Below are 24,092 nucleotides of genomic sequence, written 5' to 3' on the forward strand. Positions count from 1 at the left end.
ATCCATTGTGCTACACACACTAAGTGACACCATGAACAATTAGTTGTTGACAGTTAAAAAGTAAAAATGAAGAGTTAAAAAGGAGAGTAGGAGAGTTTCTAGGATCCGTAGATGGTAGGCGGAGAAAATGAGCAGAATTCTTTTAGTTCTAGTGAAAGGTGTAGAGATATGAGACAACGTGAAGATAAAACTGGAGAAGGAGGTCGAAGATGGGGTTAGAGATGGATTGGAAAAAAAACGCTATTAGACTGGGATTGCAACAGTGGTGACAGAGCTCGGCTGTGAGAGACGATGGTTAATCATAACTGAGATTTAGAGACTGAGCGATGGGATTTTAGCTCAGATGTAGAGACACTAGTGACTGGTCCTCAAAATGCATTCACACATACCCATGACTGACGAGTTGCTTGTATACAATGTCTATATCTGTGTTTTTAGTATGAATTGGTGATTTACGCCCAGCGATCGTCAGCCCAAACATGTCTACAGATAACTCAGAAGAACCACCGCACGTGTTTTAGGTAAAGAATTCAGTCATATGGCATAGCTTGATTGGTCATAGACACTGTTTTGGATTTATGATAAACTTGGTTGGTCTATCCTGTTTAAATTTGATGGTGGAGTTAGAGAAATAGTTTTAATGATTATCTTCAAATCATTTGATAAAATCAGTTTTTTTTTTTTCTTTCTGTGTAAATTTTTTAACTTTATTTTTTAAATTTGATGGATTGTTAAAGTTTTCTTTTTTTTCCATTTTTGGTAAATTTTATTTTTGTGAAATTATTTTGCTTTATTTTAATTTTCATAATATTTCATGATAAAATTTCAATGAAATATGCTGTAATTATTGAAATATTTTTCAAACATTTTATATTTTTACTGCAGAGTGATTCAACAAAAACGGAGCTGATAGCATTTTTAAAAGAAAGTTTATTTTTAAATTTTTTGATTTATGAAATTTTTTTATTCAAAGTTGTCATGATTCATTGAAATGTTAAAGATGTCTTCATGAATGCTTGGTGCTTGTTTAGAATAGTGAATTTTGAAACTAATGCATTTTAGATGCAAACATTATTACATACGTGTCATGTTGAAATTAGCATAAATACCAAAAATTTAGAAAAATCCTTACAAATAAAAAAAGAATTTATTTAGTTTTTTGATTTAGTTTCATCATATGTTTTAAATGTGAAAAAGTTTACAAACTCTCAGGGTAGTAACTGCAACTGGTCAATCTAACAATCCGCTATTTCAAAATACAAAGTGTTGGATGAATATTGTGGATGATTTTTTGTAAAAATTGGATTTAGCACATCTATTGGATCATTTTTCACACAAGCACCGAATGCTCCTTTCAACGTTCGAGTTATGTCCCCTTAAATAATTGGATAGTTGGTTCTTATATTTTAGAATTCAACATAATTTAAAAAAACAAAAAAAACCCAGAAAAACTTTTATGATGTACGTGCCCGTCACAAAACAAAAATTTCATATTCCAAAAATCACATTAATTGATCAAGTAGTTTTATTTTTAATTCAGAAAATCAAAATTTACAATTTGTAGCGAGTTTTAATTATTTGAATACAATTGAATTTTGCAGTTGAATTGAATTGTCACATTTAAATTCTTACATATTTTAAAACAACATAAAATTTGAGGTACTTGATACAGTTAATGGATAGGTTTTTTAAAATATGTTGTTTTAAGCAAAAACAATACTTGTCATGTCAAAAATAGTAATATTTTGAAAATAGTAACATTATGAAAATTCATTGAGTAGAAAATTGATTATGGTTAAAAGTACTTCTTGCGGGAAGTTGGGGAAAATTGCATTTTCCCTAGATGTAAACACCTTGAAGATTGTGAATACAGGGACATACTTATCTCTCTTTTCGATAATGTAATGGCTGACAATTTGTTGTAGCCAATAGCGATAGACTTTATTTTTATTTTTTTTTTTTTACTAAAAACACAATAGCAGTTGTTTTACTTGATGAATTTTTGTAATTTTTGGATATGTTACTATTTTCGACAACAATTACGTATTAAAACCACATATTTAAAAAATCAATCTATTAAGGGTATCTTAACAAGCACCAAATTTGATTTACTGAATAAAAAAAAAAAAAAGATCAATTTACGTGATTTTTGGAATGTGACATCTTCATTCTGTGATGGGTATGTACATCATAAAGACATGTTTGTATTTTCTGTATTAAGTTGAATTCTAAGTAAGAATCAAATAGATAATAGTAGTACATGCCGTTTTCAGTCAATTTTTTAAGGAGCAAATATTTGTTTGGCTTATTGTTGAATTGTGCTTGAATTCCTCTGAAAACTAAAATGTTAAAATGAATACATTGCCTGTTTTCTTTTCTTTTTTTTTCTCCAAACAAGTCACCACTTATCAAGTCCCAGAGGCCACTCGAGGGTAAGAGTTAAAGAGTGTACGGTATTGAAAAGGACAATATCATAGTAATCGTTAGAAGTGTAAATTTGGTAAATTGGATTACTTAAAAGCAACGACTCATCAAGAACTTGTTTACATTGGACTTGAAGACAACCATATTGTAATCAGCTGGAAAGCAGGCAAACGGAAGAGAGTACCACGTGTGCAATTCTAAGAAAGAAGCTTTGTTCATGGAATCTACGTTTAGCCTTAGGCACAGATAAAGAGTGAGGGAAATTATTGATAGTGATTTCAGCTAGACGAGTGTTTCTCATGAATGTTTGGTGAGTTGGGAACCATAGATTGCAACTCAGACAAGCATTTGGCATGAAAATAACGATAAAGTAGAGACAAGCTTGCAATGTCTCTTCTGTGAGAAAGAGGTTCCAGAGAAGAGAAAAGAGCATCCTCTACTAGGCTACTAAGTCCATTTTGAACTCTGTCAAAGTCTTTCTAGCAGCTCCTTCCCAGATGTGGCCACAATACTCCATCCTTTGATGTACCTGGCTCTTATATAGGTAGAGAATTGCATCAGCAGGTAGATATCTACTAGATCGATAGAAGGATCCTACCATTTTTCCAGCGACCTTGGCAACAGATTTGATATAAGTGTTTCATTTTAGATCAGGAGCAAATGTCAAGCCCAGAAGCTTGTCAGAACATGGAGTCTCCCCAAGACGAGAGCCATTTATTTCAATTGATGCCAGATGGGGATCAGAACATTGATGATGTAAAGATAGAACTTGGTTTTAGGTGCATTAAAAGTAACCAGCCACTTTTTCCCCATTGTACTACATGCTCAAGATCAGAGGAGAGGGAATCGGAGAGAACTTTGTCGTTTATGTATGCATAGGATGTGTTTTATTTTATGTTGATGTGAAAAACAGATGAATTATGTTTTCGAAAGTCATATGACTGTATGGTGATATAGGACAAGGAGAAAGAAACAACCCTAGTAGAAGTTAGTGTCTCCAATGATGCTGGATTAAACAGAGCTGAGAGGAAAAAGATAATGAAATATCGAAATCTTACGTAGGGTTTGTATTACTGTGCACATAGATTCGAAAAAGTTGTCAAAAAACAAATATATAACAAATAAATATTATCAAAGGCAAGAGAAGTTACTTTTCTACCAAACTGGATACATTTTTTTTGTTTTTATTCAATGTAACATGTTTATTCAGCTTGAAAAACATGCAGTGTTTACCGATGTATTGGAAAATTCAAAATGGCGCCCGACACTCTCTTTTACATGGTAAGTTTGGGAAAAGGTGTTATAAATAATAAACTAGGCAAAATACTATTAAAAAAACACTGAATATATGTCAACTTATGTCACGGTAACATATATTGAGCGAATTTCTAACAGTATTTTGTCTAGTTTATTATTATTCATATCTATTGTTACTGAAAATTGATAATGAAGTATAACTCTGAAATATTGTTTATAAAAAAATATAACTTTTGAAGATTTTGTTATCAGGTTTTATTTTCAAACAATGCATTAATATCACTTTTTAAAACATGATTCATATTTCAGCATCATGTTTTATTAGAAAGATGAATGGTTGACAGGAGATAATGGTTCTCGCTATACAACACTGTGAATTCTGGGTTGTGCGAACTCTGTTGCAATGTGCAAAAAAAACAAAAAAAAAAAAACACAAAAATGCCTTGTGAGACCATGTCTCCCTCCCCAATACCGTTTCTAAAATTTTCTCTATTATCTTTTTTGGCTATGGTGTCGTCCTTCACATTGACAAGATGTGTGAACTGGTTCACAAGTATGAAAATAAAATAATGCTAGAGAAACATTCTGCAAATATCAGTCACACTGTGTGTGACACCATTGACCCTCTACATTCTAAGATCCACGTCTATGTTCTATTGAGGCTGTGTTGGTCAGTTGGTCAGCCTCACCCTGCTTTTCACTGTATCTAACTGTAAACCATCTTCAACTCTGTTTACAACCATTGTGAAATCAAAACTGTCTTAAAACATCCCCAACTATCATAAAACTTCTTGCCATTCTGAAAATTGACTGCAAATTAACCCCAAGCACATCGATCTCCATTCTTCAGGCCTTTGTCCTTAATCACTCCCATGTCTTGATTAACAATCCTATTCAATTTCTTTTTTGTACCTTGGTGAACAACTTCCTCACCATTGTTGTGCTAATAAACCTATTTCCTCTTTTTTATCATATTTCTTTTTCTATTTTTCCTCTACTTTCTAACACTTGGGGAGTGGGGAGGACATTGATAATATTGCAGCCATAGTTTTCATTGCAGATATATACTGTTCTACGATATAATTTTTCCTTTTTCTACTTTGAAGACAATGTTTTAAATTATTTTTTTTTCTTTTGTAGATCATCATCGAAGACGTTCAAAGAAATCAAAACATAACGAGAAGAAGAAAACGTCAAAGAAAGTCGATTCAGAATCCGAGTCTTCAGGCAGTGATTCAAAAACAGATTCTGGTTTGTGATCCTTGATATATTTTTATTTTTTTCAAAAAATGAATATTCTAAATTTCTTTTTCAACTTTATAAACTATTCCCATTAATTGCATAATTTTTATAAACTCGAATATAGCAGTTTTCAAACTGTAGTTTTGTAGTCAAGCTGAAACGAATGATATCTCATCTGCACCAACAAAGATGTGTTTTATCTGCTGTGGAAAGAGGACAATAGCTTTTCCAACCGGGTTGTAGACATCTTGAACAACCAAGTTATGCAAACGATTTGTTTTATTGCCCAATCAATGAAATTTTAAATTTGATTAAATGACTATCCTATCACTCGGTCTTAGTTGGTTTATGCTGTAAGCTTGATAAATGGTCTTTGTTCAAGGCAGTGTTGGTTGAAGGTCCTGTTCATTGGAGACTTCTAGTCCTTCATCTGTTATATTTCTGCTGTGTTTAATAGGATGATGACACACCAATACATAAAATATAACAATATCTTTATTGTCAATGACGGTTATGGACGGTTGGGTGTTAGGAAGGAGATACATGCATGGGAATTTGGCAGGTTGATTCTTCTCAGGCTCAAATTGTCAACCAACAACATCCTTTTCAGTTGACTTAAAATGGCCCCTTGGGATGGCATTGTCACTTTAGCCACACCACAAGGCTGATTTATTCATCCATTGTCATTTCATGTGATTCACCTCCCTTTGGTGCAAATTGATTACACCTGTATTACCTTTTGCTGAAAATGAGCTTTCAAACATCACTTTTAACTAATCTTCTTTTTGACAATTGATCAAATTTGTTTCTTCCCATGCTGGTGACTGGTGTGTAATTTTTATTCAAATGACCTTTTCATACATTTGATAATTATTTTATGCATTTTTTTTTTTTGCATTTGTCAACAGGTTTATGTCTTTGTCAAAATAATTTCTTGGTACACATGGGGAAATATTAAACATGTTCTTCCATTAAAGCTTAAGATAACTTTGACCCAGTTTTACTTATAACATTTAGAACATTTTTTAAAAACAAAATCATAACTACTAACTGAACTTGTATAAATTATATTTTAAATAGCGTGCAGTAAAATTTTCTATTTGTGTGACTTTAATTTAAAATAAAAATTTAGTCAAATCAAATTAACAGTTGAAATAGTTGGAATTCAAAGTTATGAAAATGTTTTTATTTTTTTACTTCAATTTTGTTCATGTTTAGTTCTTGTCCAAAATTTGCCCATATTAAAAAAACAAAAATAAAGAAAAATCTATTTCATGTACACACTCATGATGAAACAAAAATATCATATTCCAAAAATCATGTAAATAAATCAAGTAGTTTTATTTTTATAAAGAAAATTATTTTTAAGCGACTAATGGGAATTTGTAGGCATTACAACATAAATCTTATAAGTTTGAATTATTGTTGAGTTATCTCCTTTTGTTTCTTGACTTTGTTTTTAAAATAGCTGGCAAGACAGTGTCGGTTTAGCTACTCATAAAATTTGATTTTCTTTTTGAAAAATAACACTACTTGATCAGTTTACGTGACTTTTGGAATATGATATTTTCGATTTGTCATAGGTATGAATGTCATACATTTTTCTTCGTGTTCTTTGATAAAGAGAGAATTCTAGACAACTGTTAAATTAATTTAATTAAATTAAAAAAACAATTACTAATACCAAAAAATAGATATAATTTTAAATTGAGAAAGTCTTTTTTAAAGTCATTAATAGAATTTAAAATATTTTTGAGATTAAAATAACTTTGAAGTGTCAATGAAGAGCAATATTTTTTGTGTTTAAATTGTTGATAATATAAGCTCAGCTTTTTCAGTGAATATTTTAGAAGTTAATCTCTTTTTCTATTAATTCTAAATAATATCTAAATAAAAAAAAACTCCAAGGCTTCCATCGTGCATCGCTGTCTCTCAAAAGTTTCATATCCTATTCATGTTTTTCTTACAAAATTTGAAAACAATCTTTTATTTTTTTTTAGAGATGATTTTTGCCTTTAATACGTCCATATTCAAAAAGAGAAGAGAAAAATACTTTTAAAATATTTTGCTCATATTTATTTATAAAAATAAAATTAGAATAATTAAAAAAAAAAAAAAGAATGCTTCTCTCAAAATTGAACCAATTGATATTTTTCACTTTCAATGTCTTTGCTTTATCTTCTCCAGATTTGGACTAAAAGACAAACAAAAAAACACACTACATACACGAAATAAAATCTTTGTCAGATAATAAATTTCCACTGTAGACACAAAGTGTCAAAAGTGTGTGAGGGGGTCATAATATCACGTCAGCTTAGGGTAGAAGTCTTTTCTCAAAATCCAACTGTGATGGTGAAAACTATGAAAACCTAACGTTAACACAATGTAAGTTGTTATATGATTTTAATAGAAATATCTCTATTGTATAAAAGTCGCTTTGTGTGGGAGAGTTCCTTCCTCATAGGCTCAGCCATTTTGAAACCTATCCTTTGCAAATTTCACACAAAGTTAATTTATATGTCTGACGGTGTTCTTAGATACGTTTTATGAAGAAATTCATTTAATAAATATCGAAAATCAAAAAAAAATCTTATCTTAAAAATAGTCTCTCTTTCTTATAGAAAAAAAAAAGAATAATTTTTACTAAGGAATATTTTACATTACACCGGCCAAATGAAATAATAAAGTCTCAGCAAATCATTTGTTAAAAATATGGATTGTCATTTGGAGATATGGCTTAGTGGTAGAGAATTCAACTACAGATCGAATGATCCCCTGTTCAAGCCTGGGTGTACCTCACCATTTTTTAAAAAAATTTTCTTATTAATGAGTTAATTTACAATAAAAGAAAAAGTACCATTTAAAATTGCCAAATTGAAAATTTTTTTCCTTTGCATACTTTAAAACTAAATATTAATCAGAAGAGATTTTTCCAGGGCATTCATCGTCAAGCCCAAACATCAGCCGATATGTCAACAGATGGAATTTGATGAACGACATTATCATAATTGTTTAAAAAAATTTTTTTTTGCAAATTAGTCCACCAGGCAAATTATTCCTCGTAATATATCAGTAGAGGATTGATTTTATAATGATAATAATATATACGCAATTTGCATAAATTAAAATATTATGCTTAAGCGTGTTGTATGACCGGACAACACTGGATGACCAGTTAGTGTTGAAATATATTTAAAATCTTGACTTGAGCTGACATTCACCCAGGATGGGTTAACTTGACTTCTCTTGGAAAACATACAACATCCCAGATGAACGTAGAGTATGCATGGTGATTTGCAGTTGTCAAAATAGTGGGCAGTTAGTCTGAAGACCTGCGGTGAACACTGTAAACAAGTGGACTGGAGTTCAGTTTGATTTTGGCATTTGATTGTGTGTAGGCACCCTGGCGTTTTTGCCAACTGTGAAGTTGTTCTGAAACTATTGCTTCTTGGATAAACTCTTGTGGGTTGTGGCACACAGCATAACCGAATGAACTTTCCTCTTTAAAAGAGATTGATTGAGGAGAAACGATAAAATATCAATTGTTAAAATGCTAAAATTTGCTCTTATTTTGTGAATCATTCAAAAACATAAAATGAAGCTGCATGTGAAGTCTGTTTTTTTTTTTTTTTGTTTTGATCCCCCGACAAAAGGAGGGTGGACCTGTAAATTCACCCTTGTCCGTTCATCCGTCCATACTTTTCTCAATAACTACGGCTTCAAATTTTTTGAAATTTTGCACAAACATTAAACATGATATGAGTAAAAAAGTAACAGAATGGATTTTCCGGGAAAACTCTGCCCCCCCCCCACCCCACTAGGGGTGCCTTTCGGGTTAAAATGGCTTAAATTGACACTTTTGTGTTTATTAAAAAAATTGATGCCTTGGATTTTTATAAAACTTTCTGAAAAGTTTTAACTAAGTGATTTCTATATCATTTTGTTTGTTTATACTTCGTGATAACTCTTGGGTGTGCCCCAGGGGCTCTTTTAGGGCTAATAAAAACACTCCATTTTTGGGACTATTTGTTCCAATTCAAATTTCCATCAAATTGTTAGTCTTCTTCATTATTTTATTTGATGTTTGACTGGATTTTATTTTTTCTTTCTCTTGATTGATCTTTCTTTCCTTTTACCTCTTATGACAGTTCTCTCTAAAAACTGAAAACTATTTGATTATGAATGCTAAGACTTCAAACGATTCACGATGAGGGTAAGGAGTTAGATGATTTTTGTTTCATCAAAAGATGCTTTTCTATCACCTTCCTCCCAAGTGCACACTTGATGCATTTCTTTTAATTTTGATTTTTATAAAACTGATTGAATTGTTCAGGAAAATTGAAAATTCTCCAATAATCTGAAAAATTGATCTGTCGTCAGCTGAATTAATCGAATGTCTTTTTGAATTATTTGGATTCTTAGGCTTTTGAACGTTATCTGTACGTTTCTGTTAATGTAATCTCCAACCATCAAGTGTATCTTGTTGAACTCAGAAATTTTTTGTGTCGAATTAAAAAATCTGCACAGAATTTTTAATGAAACACTTTCATTAAATCAACACCGGTAGCATGTGAATGTTGCCCACACTGAGGATTGAACCTTTAACCTGTTGAAGAGTAACTTTTACAACTGAATTTTACCAACTAGTCTACTTACGGCATGATTAGTCCTTGCACAAAAAATACAATTGCGAATTACTTAGTCATCATTTGATGGAATAAGAGCATGCTACTCCCATGGATTAAATAAAAGCTTCTGTTAGAAATTCCTGAGTTTGACAGAAATATTCCTATATTTGATAAGATACACTTGTCGGAGGTTACACTTGGCCTTTTGGTCAAGATCAAAGTGTAGTATCTGTTCTTCAGATGCTGCACTTCTATTTCTTGTTCTCTTTCAGTAGAGGAGAAATCCTTCATGACTGAGACAATTTTTATTTTGGTACTTTTTCTCCACGTTAAAAAACGACCCTGGTGTCTAACTCTGTCCCATGGGGAGGCATAGTAAATAGGTACAATGAGCGAAACATTTTACAAATAACAAAATGAGAACAGTAGTGTGAATGAATCCAAATAATATGAATCATCCATATCTAAAAAATTAAAAACCGTAATTGCTTGTTTTTTGGATAGTTGTGTAGAATTTCAACCCAACGTCACTGTCTGCTTGGCTTTGATGGGAACATGACGTTGTGCGCTCGGGTTTGATTGTAATCTGATGTAAGACGGCAAGGCAGAAGACGATCTTGGGGGAAAATATTGGGGGGAAAAAAATCAATGGGACCAGCCAGGAGCTTCTCAACTTTTCGAGTAGTTGTAGAGAGAGAAATTTTGTAATGATCCTTTTGTGTCCATCTTTTTTCCACATTCATTGTCTCTTCTCACCCACTTTAACAGCATTTGATGTGACTGTAGAAAAGTCTACCTAATCCTGATGAAATATCCCAGCTGTCTTAATTTAAATTAAAAAAAAAATGGCTGCCCAGTCCCGCCCTACAGAAAAAGAAAATGTTTATGATAAGAAAAACAAAATTAAACAAAAATGAACTTTGCATTAGTTACAAAAAGCAAAGAAAAAAAACTGCCAAAAAATACAAAAAAAAGTTGTTTTTTTTTTTTTTTAAACTTTTGTTAAAAAAAAAATACAGAACAAAAAAATTGGTTTTCTTATAAGTTTTGTTCAATTTTGTTTGATCAAAAAATTTAGTTGAAAAAAAAAACTTGTTTATTTTTTTTTCACTTAAAAACAATTGTTACGAGAATAAAACAGAAATTGTTACGGTCATTTTTCTTATTTATTTTTATATTTTTTTTCTGATGATTTAATTATATTTAAATGTTTTCTTCTGTATTTTCCTTGAGTAGCGTTGTTACACTTTGATAATCGGACAAGTAGGATTTTGTGTTTGAATTAACTTTTGACCAAACAAAAGACAAATTCTGACTCGCAATATTTTTCTTTTGTATTAACAGATGATGATGATAGAAAAAAGAAGAAAAGCAAAAAGTCAAGAAGTGGTAACAAGGAGAAAGCAAAGAAGAGAAAAGAAAAGAGAAGAAAGAAAAAGAAGGCAGAAGAAAGTTCTGCTTCCAGCAGCAGTAGCAACTCAGAATCCAATTCATCGTCAGATTCAGACTCAGGTCAGATAAACATGGAACCTTATTTTCATTACTACTCATTGTGATTCTAACTCAACGTCTTCTCCTTTCCCAAGTGTTGAAAAGTAAAAACAAAAGAACAAAAATATCACAAAATCAGAGGAAATAAGTTTATCAGCAAAACAAAGGTATAGGAAGTTGTTTACCAAGGCACACAAATGAAAGCTGAAATAGTATTGTTAATCAGTCTGGGGTTCGTGACAATTGAGGACTGTGGCCAGTCTAGCACAGTGGAAGGCAGGTTGGGGAAATGAATTTATTCACCAACGGACAAACATAGCCTCGACCAATGACTAAGATGTGAACCTTAGCGTTCAGAGGGTCGTTTCTCACAATGGTATCACATTTGTACCCAGAGTTCATCCGATAGATACAAAATGAGTTATGGGTTTTTTGCTTCTCTTAAATTTATTTTTCTCTTTGTCTATGTTTTGTATATTTGTGAACCAGTGTGCCGCTTGGCAGTTGCCAATGTGAAAGACGATCAGAAGGGAAGCTTATCACAGCAAGCAGCGATGGGCGATTGTCAAGGGAGCGGACGTGGTCTCACATTTGTGCCCTTGAACCAAACATGACAGGCATGACACTAAAACAGTCTTCGGCCCCCTTGAGCAAGTTGATCACACCAAACTTACTCCACATTGAAATCCATCTTTTCCTTTTTCTACTTTTTGTTTATTCTTCTAATTAGAATGGTAGTTTTCCACGTGAGGTTAGAGTAACGTTAAAGTAGTGAGCGTTAAAAGACTTGACTTAAGACAAAGTTGCAGGATATTACATCATGAGAGGAAACACATCAAAAAGATTGATTTCGTCTTCTGAGTGTCGTCAAAACGACCGCACATTTTTTCTAGATCTGCTACCCTTAAGGTTAGAGTAGCAGGTTACTCATTAGCATTAGAAATCAACATAGTTGAGGGTGCTTGTGTGGATTGGTGAGCTTTTAAACCAATGCATTTCAAGTGAAAACACTATTACATACTTATGTATCATGTCGAAATCAGTATGAATACCAAAAATTCCAAAACACGATTCAGTAGGTAATGAATAGAAATATTTTGAATTAAAAAATCAGCCATAATTACATTCCAAGTAAAACTGTCATTAAACCAAATGTGATGTTGTACGAAATATAATTAATAAAGTGTCTTTTTGCACAACAATATGCAAATTAATCAACATTATCACTGAGATCACTTATAAATAAGTTGTATATGAAACAGAAAGGATGGTACTCATGTGTTAAGTTTGTTTAACTTGAAATTGGGTGTTTTAATCTCGCTGTTAGTGCAGAGTATGAGCTTAATTTTTGCATTTATTCATTTAGATAATCTCTTTGTCCATTTTTCTATGTATTCAAACATTTTCTTTTTTGTTTTTCAGATGATTATAAGCCATCTGCATCACACATACAGGAGCGCCAAACATCTCCACCAAACCGAAGCCGCTATGCTGATCGATCCGAAAATCTGTATCGTAATCGTAGTCCTCCTTCCACAGACAAAAAGATCTCGTCAAATCCTAGAGCTGGAACTTCAAATTTGCGATACAAAAACAGTTACAGGGAGGAAGAGAGAACCTCAAGAAGAAGCCGCAGCAGATCTCATGAACACACTTCAGATGTCCGCGAGAGGCATGTCGCTGGCAACAAAGGGAAAATAGATCGAAATTATTCCAGGGATCAACAAGTGGATCGGAGCAGGTTTGGGGAGGAGCGTATGAATCGAAATAGATCCAGGGAAGAACAAATGGATTGGAGCAGGTCCAGAGATGAGCAAAGGGATTCAGATAGGTCGAGGAGACAACTGGTCGATTCGAGACGATCAAGAGAGGAGCAAATGGCCAAGAGTGAATCCAACAAGAGGCGAATGAGTCGGAGCAGGTCTAGGGAAAGTTCTCGGCGGATTAGCAGCCGTAAAGAGATATCTCGATCTAGATCTCGATCCAAAGAGCGTCGACGGAGGAGTCGTTCTAAGGAGTACAGTTGTGCACGACCGAGGGAGAAATGTGAAAGAAATCGTTCAACGGAAAGAAGTTTGTCTGATAATCGTCGTCGTTAAATGTGAATACGAAAATGATGCTAATGAATGGGAGGAATTGTATTTTGTGGAATAAATGTCTTTTTTTTATAAATGTTTGTTTTCTAACTTTCTTTCTCTTTTGCTATCGTTTTCTTTTCAGGATCCAGGTAATATAGCAAATGCTCACCTACCAGGATCGTATGAATGTGATACTATCAAAGCTCTCCTCCCCCCAATGTTAAAAAGAAAAAAAAAAAACAGAGCAAAAAATATTAAGAGAAAAAAGTAAGTTTATCAGCAGAACAATAGATTGGAAGTTGTTCACAGAGAAACACAAAAGATAACTAAAATAGGATAGTTAATCAAGGCGTTGCAGTGAATGGAAACAAAAGATCAATCAATATATTTTAGAATTAGTTTTAGGTGCAGTGTAGAGTTTTGTGACAGTTGGGGGACAATGTCCAGTTGCGAGTTTCAGTGTTCAGGAAATCTTAGGAAGCAGAAGAGCTCAATGGTGTAAAACTTAAGAAATTAGAATTACTTCCCTTTGATCGATGCTCATCCTTTTCTCTAGAATTATTTTCTACATGGAAAACAATCAGAACATTTTTTAAGCTATTCATAAAAAGTGAGAGTTACTTCCGAATTAATTATCGTTTTAAAACGTTTTTTTATTTATGCGAAGACAACTCTTTATAAAAAATAAAATTGGTAAATATTACCTCACGCTACAACAGAACACCAACCACTCTAGTTTGTTTTTTGTTTTTTTTTAGGGATATTTGAGGTCGCTGAAAGGAATTTGATAATCAAGCCTGTCGCAAATTTACCGTTTGCATGGTATTAACCCCTGAACCCTAGGACTATTTTGCACCATTTCACTGCCTTTGTTAACGCTACGTGGTAACGGTTCTTACTGTAATGTGCATTTGTGATGGGTTTGATTATCAGATTCGTCATCGAGCTTGAATACCCCTTAAAACCAAATTAGAGTGGTCGGTGTTCTGTTGAAAAAAATCATGATGTCTAAGAAATGTCATTTTCAATGTATTCTTGCTACCTTCCGTTTTGACACTATTTGAAAAGTGTTGGAATTGAGGCCGTCGCCATAGGAAACAAATCAGAAAATTTTTTCAAGGGAAGCTACTCTAGAAGACTAACATTTGAGAGTTACTTTTCTTTGTTCTGAAATTGCAATATTTGCCAAAGTGACAATGTATCAGTGCACTGTTTATTTCCGAAGTTAAGATTTTCTCATTTATTTTCGAAACAAGAATCAACACTATTATCCCTTACTAGACGTTAGATTGGGAAGATGCTGGGTAGGTTTAACAGTGCTGCATAGAGCTTCTAAGTTTTAGCCTATGACACTTTTACTTTAAAAAATTTTTTTATGCATTTTCACTCCTGAGCAAAAAGCATTGCCACTTTGATGTAGGCGGTTACTATCTGGGACATAATTTGCGGGAATACTTTGTAGGAAGTTGAGCAGCAAGATGTCTATTTACATTACACTTGAACTTTTTCATGTCAGTACAGTCAGAAAGCAGAAACCCAGAAGGGAGTTCCAAAGTCTAGCAATCCTAGGGAAACAACTATTAGAGTAAAAGGCTTTCTGGCATCTGGAAATTTCTATTGTGTAGGGGTGGGATTTTGCTGCTTGTCAGGTTTTTTGGGGGTATTTACGTCGAGGAGGGGTACAAGGGCTTGTAGTTCATCAGCACACCTTCCATTAAAATACTTGTAAAACAGGCAGAGGAATGCAACATTTCATCGATGGGACGGAGGATGAATCCTCACTTAACAAAAATTGTTGCTTTCAATGCTGACAATGATTTTATTTTACTTGAACTCTGCCAAATTTGTTGTGACTTGTACGTACTGATCATGATTGGGACATTCATCCTGGTTGGGTTGAGCTCTTTTTCCAACAAGTTTGCTATGCCCTAAACACTGGCTGACCAAGCACATTGATCCAAGCCACGTAACAGTGAGGACTCCTGATCAGTTCAGCCTCCTGCTGTAACATGGCCGTTAAAAACGAACAAAGGAAATAAATACATAAAAATCTGTGTCGACATTTTTCTGTTTCAACAAAAGCGTTTATTTTCATTACTTTTGGCACGACTTAAAAAGTCTCTCGCTGCCACATGTCCATCTAGCCGGGTTCGCATTTCTCTTTCCTCCAATCACATGCTGGATACAGTAGGCCCATTCTTGTCCTCAACTTTACACGTTCATTTTCTTCGACATGCACTGTTTTTCTCTTTTGAGCACGTGATGTCCTTTTTCTCTTTTTTGTCATTTCCTAATTTGCATATGTGTGTTTTTCGGCTTCTGCTAATCTCTTCGCAAGTCAGCCATCCTTTGCTGCTGCTGCTATTTTCCCATGCGTTCAAATGCATTATGTTACACTTCTTCACCATCGTGATCCAGGTTTTGAGTTAACCTTCAGTGATTCACAGATGAACTCACTGAGATGTTGATGAGGTGCGTGGTCGAACCAACGAGGGCATTTGACAAGGAGAGATTTTTGAAGGGAGTGGATCTTGTACTGAGCACAAACTCTACTATTAAAGATAAGCTGTTGCCAGCAAACATGGAGGCTGAGATCATTGAATACCTCCAGTTTGCTTGCATAGACTAAGTCTCACAGCTCTAAATAAGAATGATGCAGATGAGAGCTTGGTAGATCCTAAATTTAGTTTTCAGCATTATTTTTTTTTAGATCAGAGCCGTGATTGAAGTTGCCAGAAGGCCGAGTGATCATTGCTGATGCAGTTGACGATGTCTTCCCTTGATTTGTTGTGTTGATAATGAAGCAAACAATCTCTTCAAGTGTTTACCTGTCGAGGAAAACCTTTTTTATTTGGAAGGAGACCTGCCATCAATAACTTTGTCTTATTGGTATTTATCTTCATGCCGATCTTTGAAGCGTAAGATTGCATCTTGTCAATGGCTGATTGAATGTCGACAAAGCTTTCAACCAATATGGCGATATCTTTAGCATAATTAGGATCTGATATTTGTAAAGCACGACTTACTGTTACACCATATAAGTTGACCAGAGCATTCGATGTGATCCAGTCAGTATTGTAATTGAAGAGTGTAGGAGAGAGAACACATCCTTGTCGGACGGCAGAATGAATGTCAAAGAAAGGAGCCTCCTGATGATGCGTGCAAACTTTGGTGTGGGTCGAAAGATAGAAAACTTTGATTAGGTTGAGTAGTTTGGGGGTCATGCTATCAGCATAGATGACCTTGCAAAGAGTTCCACTGTCAACAGTCAAATGCAGCAGCAAAACCAACGAAGTAGATGATAGTGACTCCAGCAATGTTTAAGTATTCTTCTGAGAATGAAATTCGCATCGGGTTAGCTTCATCCGTGTGTCTCTTTGTTTTTGAAACTATAACAAGTTCTTGGATCGTCCCCCTACGTAATCCAATTTACAAAATTTCCACTACTTATGTTTACTACGCTATAATCACATTGACTAATGTATATTCATTAACCCTTATTCTTGAGTGGCTTCCGGGCCTTGATAAGTGGTGATCCCTGTGTGTGTGTGGGGGGGGGGAGACAGGATGATAGCAAAGATTTTTGCACTTATATCGATAATTACTACAACAGGGTTTATCACATTTCTTTGCAAAAGGGAAGCAGTACGACGACATCACTCCAGTCTTGAAGTTTTTTGCTTTCCCCTCTATAGGTGGAGATTTGTTGGAGGGTTGTAATCAATGTATCAGAAAAATGTTTGAAGAACAACATCTTCGATCACCTTATTGTTTTTCAGTTTTTTTTATGGCGTCAAGGATTTGATCAGTAGTTCGGGAGTGGAATGATGGCACACTCATAAATTGCAAAGTTGGTTTCTGAGGAGTTTGACGAGTGGTTATACATTGAGGGGAGGTGATCGCTTCAATGTTGAAGACATTCATCAAGGTTTGTGATAGGCTCACGTTGTTGATTGAAGATTGCTTTGTTGCTGCCTCTTTATGGTTTTGTGGTCGATTGAAAAATATTGTACAGCTTTCTTGTATCGATTATTGAACAAGGTTTACTCCATGGTTTTGGCAATTTTCTGCCAGTGAATGATGCGATCAACCATCACAAACCATGCGGTTTTGTGATGCATAGCTGAAGTCATTATCTTATATAGCCGGTTTATGTAACAGTACGAAATGATATCACGAGCCAGTTTTAGGTTAACGTATGCAGAATTTGTCGGCTGCACTTTTTCTAAACGCTTACGCATTTATATTTAATAACTCAGCAAACTCACTTCAGTTTATAAAACGCAACTCTTTATTTACTTTTTAACTGCTGTCAGTAACAAATGACTTGTAGCAAAACAGAACAAGGATGTGTATATGGATGTTGTGTGGCTGCGACGAAAATGTGTCCATGCCTCTACTCCAACGAGTGTCTCTTTTCTTCTGCCTTTAAACAATCCATTTATGTTGACATTCCATAGATTTCTAATTGTTTTAATCATTAACGTAAGAGGTCAAAATGTGGGTTAGTTTCTTTGTTTCATCATTGAACTCATCCCTAGTGTCAATATGTAGAACACCCATGCTCAGCTTTTATTTATCTATGAAATCGGAACATGATACCTGGCATTGCCTGGATATGCATTATATGTGTATAGATAATCATTTGAATCTTCTGAAATTATTCAATTCCAAAATCTTCACAATATAACAATTGGAGCTGGAACATTTAACTTGTTTTGTTTGATTTGCAAACTCAATAGTGCAGCCTGATATCTAATCTTTGACGCAGTTTTTGGTGGTGCCGAGAGTCTGTGTTACTTTGTTGCTACTGTTGCAGGTCCTCGACATTTGTGTCAGTCGATTGAAGTGCTTCAAGACTGTCGAAATGGTTGGACAGATAGATTTGAAAGAAGTTTTGAATAGCTTTTTTTTTTTTCTTTTTTTTTTTTTTTTTACAAAGGAATCACCACTTATCAAGGCCCAGAGGCCACTCGAGGATAAAGGTACATTAAGGAGAACGGCTCATCAAGAACTTTAGATTGGACTTGAAGATGGCCATTTTGTAGTCAGCTGGAAAGCAGGTAAACGGAAGAGAGTTCCACAGATGTGCAGTTCTAAGAAAGAAGCTTTGTTCATGGAATCTACGTTAAGGTTTAGACACAGATAAAGAGTGGGGGAAATTATTGATATTGTTTACAGTCAAACGAGTGTTTCTCATGAATGTTTGGTTAGGGGGGAACCATAGATTTGAGTTCAGACCAGCACTTGCCATGAAAATAACAATAAAACAGAGACAGGTTCGCAATGTCTCTTTTGTGAGAAAAAGGTTACAGGGAAGAGAAAAGGGCATTCCCCACTAGGCTATGAAGTCTATTCTGAACTCTGTCAAGGCAGAATAAGGTCTTCCTAGCAGCTCCTGTCCAGATGTGACAGCAATACTCCATCCTTGGACGTAACTGGCTCTTATATAGGTAGAGAATTGCATCAGCAGTGAGATATCTATTGGATTGATAGAAGGATCCCATCATTTTTCTAGAACCTTGCCAACAGATTTGATGTACGTGTTCCATTTTAGATCAGGAGTCAAGGTCAAGCCCAGAAGCTTGTCAAAACATGAAGCCTCTCCAAGACGAGAGCCATTCATTTCAGTTGATGCCAGATGGGGATCAGAGCATTGATGATGTAAAGATAGAAGCTTGGTTTTAGATGTATTAAAAGTAACCAGCCACTTTTTCCCCATTGTACCACGTGCTCAAGATCAGAGGAGAGAGAATCATGGAGAGCTTGGTTGTTTACAGCCTTTGATGTGCTGCCATAGATGGCAGTGTTGTCAGCATAGATGTCAACGAATGATGTAAGGATGTGATTTGGAAGATCATTAATATAAATCAGGTATAGAGTTAGGCCCAGGATGGACCCACGAGGGACTCCAGCATTAATACTGTGAACTTCTGATTTCTGCCCATCAACCACTACTCTTATGAACCTATCAGAGAGAAATGATTTAATAATTGAAAAAACATTTCCAGCTATACCATAGTTGAAGATCTTGTGAAGTAGACCTTTATCCCACACCCTTTCGAAGGCCTTTGATATGTCAAGAGCAATTGCCCTAGAAAGGAAACCTCCGTCAAGAGTTTCGCTAATCCTATGAGAAATAATCATAAGCAGATCCGCTGTAGATCTAGCAGAATGGAAACCATATTGCATGTCACTAAGAAGGTTATTTTTTCTGAGGTATGTTAAGTGTTGAGACATTTTGCTGAACAAAGATGGTGGCAGTAAAGCAAATCGGTTAAGAATGCAGTTCCGATCTGGAGTGTTAAGTAATCCATAGTAACAACAGAAAATTTGTTTGTTAGGATTTCTTTAGTAAATTGATACAACTTTTGTTATGTGTGTTCAATTCATTAAGAAATAAACTATATGAAAATATAAAAGAATCAAAATTAAAATATGAAAATCACGATTTAAACGTGAAATTATTTAAAAAGAAAATCTGCTAAGTAACAATGGATTTAGATCAACATAAAACGGTGTAATCATTATTTCGTTCCTCGTGTAAAAATGTCCATTTATTAGTTAAGTGTGCCGAATTGTTTTTCTATTAAGTTGAGATTATTTTCGTTAATACTTAAGGTTTGTTGCAATTCATTTTGTAATTTTTTTTTAAATACCATTTAAAAAAAAAAAAAAGGAAGATTTATTTCGTAAAATTAATTTTTTAATACAATTTATTTGTCAATACTTAAGGTTTATTTCGATTTGTTTTGTAAAATTACGTTTTTTATTATACAATTTATTATATATATATATATATATATATATATATATAAAGATATTTATTTTGTAACTTTGGTGAAAGTCCGCATTCTAAACGTGGAGTAAGTTACAATGATTGCAATCGAATTGTTGTATACAATTTGTTTGGATTTGAACTGTTTCATTAACTGATGTTTCTTGTTGTTAAATATTGACGAATTAATTAATTGACAATGTTATTTCAAAATTACCGTCTCCAAAGTTTTTTTTTTCTTTGTGAGATCAATTTTCATTTCTGTCAGAATAATTTTGTTTTGCCGACGAAAAATGTTTATATATACATAGAATATTTTAACACTAGCAGGACCTGTGGAAATTCCCCAGAATTAAAAATATATTTAATAAACATATGTTTTGATGAAGCTGATATTTTTATAGATAGAGCAAAAAATTAGTTTTCTGGACAAGAAAAAGACAATAAACACACAGCAAATATTAGTTTATTAATTTCTAGCAAATAGTCTCTTTTGTATTTTAAATATAGAACTGGCCCAAATGAGATAAATTAATAAGCACAAATAAATAATCAAGAAGTAATATTGTGCTACATAGTTCAATACAAACAATAGAATCACATTGAAAGAGAGAATCTTTAATTTAGTACTTCAGTCCAGCACAGTTTTGTAGACAATATTCTTTTTTTTAACCTGTTTTTTTCTAATGTTCCCTTTTTATGTGAGATTAAGCTGACTTCTTTCTTTGGCAAATAACAGCTGCAAGCTGAAATTACTACGAGTTTCTTTCTCACACCAAAACGAGGCTACATGAAAAGAATTAACTCTCATATTCTTATTCGGTGTTGCCAGATTGGCTCTTTAAAGCCAAATTTTGCGAATTTGGCTTTTTTGAAGCAGAATAATCTTCCAAAATTGTATTATTATTACTTTTTTAAAGGGTAACGCTCAGACTAACTAAGGATATTATATGGATCTGCGTTTATTAATGTCGTTCAACTCATTTTTTCTTAATATTCTCTAGACTACAAGCTTATGCGGGTGGAATGCGTCAGAAAAAGTAGTTTGAAAGCAAACGTCAGTTCAGTCTTTGAGGATTTTTCATGCTAGTGTTTACACTTTTTAAACTGTTTTTGAAAATCGATTTTTGAACCGTTTTTTGTTTTTCTGCATGAGCAAAGGATTACGTTCGTGATTAAGGACTATTTTTTTTTTTTAATTCTGAACATCGTTTTTTTCCATATCTTACGATCCATCAACCATCGCTTATTTGTTTAGAAAAAAAAAAAAATTGTTACATTTATTTAAAAACGAAACGCAACTGACTCACACAAATTTAATTTAAGAAGTATTTAAAAACACATCCTCATAATTTTCTTCAGATTACTCTTTTCATCTTTTCAGAACGTTTGGGTTGATGTATCCTTCGATCTTCTCCAGATTGATCTTTTCGAACTCGGGAATCTTTCTGTTAAACTCGTGAATCTGCACGGAATTTCAAACGGAACCCATCATTTAATCCACGGGTTATCATGCTCTCATTTCATCAATAATGATTGGGTAGAAATCTTAATTAACCTAAAATTGTATTTTGAATGCTTCTCAGAACACGTGGCGTAGTGGATAAAGTACTTGGTAAAATTCAGTTGTGTATTACACTGTCCTGTAGGTTCAATCCTCAGTGCAGGTGACACTCAAAATACAATTGCTAATTACTTTCGGCACGATGACAATTAGCAAGTAAAAAGTAAGCGTCAAGTTCACACAGTTGTCTATATTATATTTTCCTTAGTTTGTTCCACTTTTCTCGGAAACTACTGGATGATCTGGCTGAAATTTTGTACAGACCTTTGTTATGATAAGGTGCAGCAAACTATCATAAGTATTATCGTTTCCGTTTGACGAAAAGTTAGAGATTGATAGAGATTAATCACCACAATACCACATTTACCATAGAATTTTTTTTTTCAGAAACTACTGAGCCGATCTGGCTGAAATTTTGTATGGACTTTTGTTATGATAAGGTGCAGAGAACTAAGTATTATGGTATTCGTTTGATGCACAGATAGAGATTAAAAAGGATTAGTCATCACAATAGAACAAATGCTCTCAAAATTTTCTTGGAAATTACTGAACTGATTTGGCTAAAAACATTTACGGATTTTTGTTATGATGCAATGAACGTCTCCGTTTGATGCATGGTTAGCGTTATTGTTTTTTTTTTATAAAGGAATCACCACTTATCAAGGCCTATAGGCCACTCGAGGGTAAGGGTTAATGAGTGTACAGTAGTCAAGGAGAACATGTCAGTCATTGTTATTAGTGGAAATTTTGTAAATTGGATTTCTTAAAGGGATGACTCATCAAGAATTTGTTTATGTTGGACTTGAAGACGACCATATTGTAGTCAGTTGGAAAACAGGAAAAGGGAACAGAGTTCCACAGGCGTGCAATTCTAAGAAAAAAGTTTTGATCATGGAATTTACGTTTTGGTTTAGGCAGAGATGAAGAGTGGGGGAAATTATTGATAGTGGTTTCAGCTAGACGAGTGTTTTTCGTGAAAGTCAGGCTAATGGGGACCATATATGAGCACTTGCTATGAAAATAACGATAAAGCAGACACAGGCTCTCAACGGCTCTCAACGTGCGAAAGAGGTTGCAGGAAAGAGAAAAAGGTATCCCCGACTAGGCTATGAAGTCTATTTTTAACTTTATCAAGGTAGGATAAGCTAAGATAATGGTTAATAGAGATTAAAAGGAATTAGCCATCACAAAACCACATTTATCAAAGAAGTTTTCATGAAAATTCTGGGGTGATGTAGCTGAAATTTTACATGGATTTTTTTGTAATAAGGTGCAGCGAACTAAGTATTATAGTATCCATACACGGATTGATTGATAAGGATTAGTATTTAATGCAAATATTTTACCATCTTAAACCATCAATTTTATATATATAAAGACGAAATGTTGATGAACACATAATACGGTTTGTTCCTTTTTATTTCTCTATTTTGTCGGAATACTATTTCATTTCCATATTTCTCAGCCGCCTGTTACATTTATAACGTATCAGTTAAGCTAGACTTAGCAACAGAATTCGAGATAGATAGACAAATTGAGAGGTGGTGGTGATGATGATGATGATGGTGATGATGAGGTTGGTGTTGATGATGATCAGGAAACAAAAACAAAAATAGCGACAGAAAAACAAGAAAAGGCAAAATAAAGCGAAAGAGGAACATGGCGAGAGGGTGTTAAAAAGTAAAAGGCAACAACTAAAAAACAATCACAAGTGTGTGTGTGAGTCCACTTGAGTGTGTGCGCGTGTGTGATTGAGTGTTCGTGTGTATGCACGTGTGTGTGTTTGTGTATGTTACCGTGTGTGTGTGTGTATGTTACCGTGTGTGTGTGTGTGTGTGTGTGTGTGTGTGTGTGTGTGTGTGTGTGTGTGTGTGTGTGCAAGAGGATGTCAGCAATTGATTGGTTCTCTTCGATAAAATCTGACTTCTGCTGAGACACGGGATCAAAGTATTTGCTTCGACCGGCGCCATGTTTTGATTTAATTCCGGACGTTTCACGAAGAAGGCTAAAATGAAATGTGATTATTCGTGTCGCCCAATAACAAGAGCAACCGACTGGCTTATTGCGAATCACGTTTCTGGCGTCCATCAAGTGATAGGATAAAGAAAACGGCGTAGAACTTTCGTTATCTATCTATCTATCTATCTATCTATCTATCTATCTATCTATCTATCTATCTGTCTATCTATCTATCTATCTATCTATCTGTCTATCTATCTGTCTGTCTATCTGTCTGTCTATCTGTCTATCTATCTGTCTATCTATCTGTCCATCTATCTATCTATCTGTCCATCTATCTATCTATCTGTCCATCTATCTATTTATCTGTCTATCTATCTATCTGTCTATCTATCTATCTATCTATCTATTTATCTGTTTATCAATCAATCTATCTATCTATCTATCTATCTATCTGTCTGTCTGTCTGTCTGTCTGTCTGTCTGTCTGTCTATATATCTATCTATCTATCTATCTATCTATCTGTCTATTTCTATTTATTAATTCGCTTCATTATCTATTTATTTTCAGTAGTTATCTATTCATTATCAATATTTTTTATATTATCTGGCTTTCTAGTTATGGTTGGTTACATCTGTTCATCTCTCTCTCTCTCTCTCTCTCTCTCTCTC

The 24,092-nt window shown here is 34.0% G+C and overlaps 2 protein-coding genes across 2 annotated transcripts in view; one reads left to right on the forward strand and one right to left on the reverse strand.

Annotated features, from left to right (window-relative positions):
• The window catches only part of LOC145263051 (uncharacterized), a 38,552-nt gene extending 25,338 nt beyond the window's left edge, over nt 1-13,214 (forward strand). The window contains exons 9-11 of the mRNA XM_080119880.1: nt 4,822-4,932; nt 10,896-11,063; nt 12,465-13,214. Of these exons, the coding sequence (XP_079976006.1) occupies nt 4,822-4,932; nt 10,896-11,063; nt 12,465-13,141 (956 nt within the window). The 3' untranslated portion in view covers nt 13,142-13,214. The remainder of the gene's footprint in view (nt 1-4,821; nt 4,933-10,895; nt 11,064-12,464) is intronic.
• A 2,722-nt stretch (nt 13,215-15,936) lies between these two features.
• On the reverse strand, nt 15,937-16,344 carry LOC145263024 (uncharacterized). The gene has a single exon (XM_080119856.1). The coding sequence runs from the start codon at nt 16,342-16,344 to the stop codon at nt 15,937-15,939; it is 408 nt and encodes a 135-aa protein (XP_079975982.1).
• Between the last annotated feature and the right edge of the window lie 7,748 nt (nt 16,345-24,092).

Source organism: Euprymna scolopes, chromosome 38 (genome assembly GCF_053919585.1).
Source record: "Euprymna scolopes isolate OS-2025 chromosome 38, ASM5391958v1, whole genome shotgun sequence".
NCBI classification, from domain to species: Eukaryota; Metazoa; Mollusca; class Cephalopoda; order Sepiida; family Sepiolidae; genus Euprymna; species Euprymna scolopes.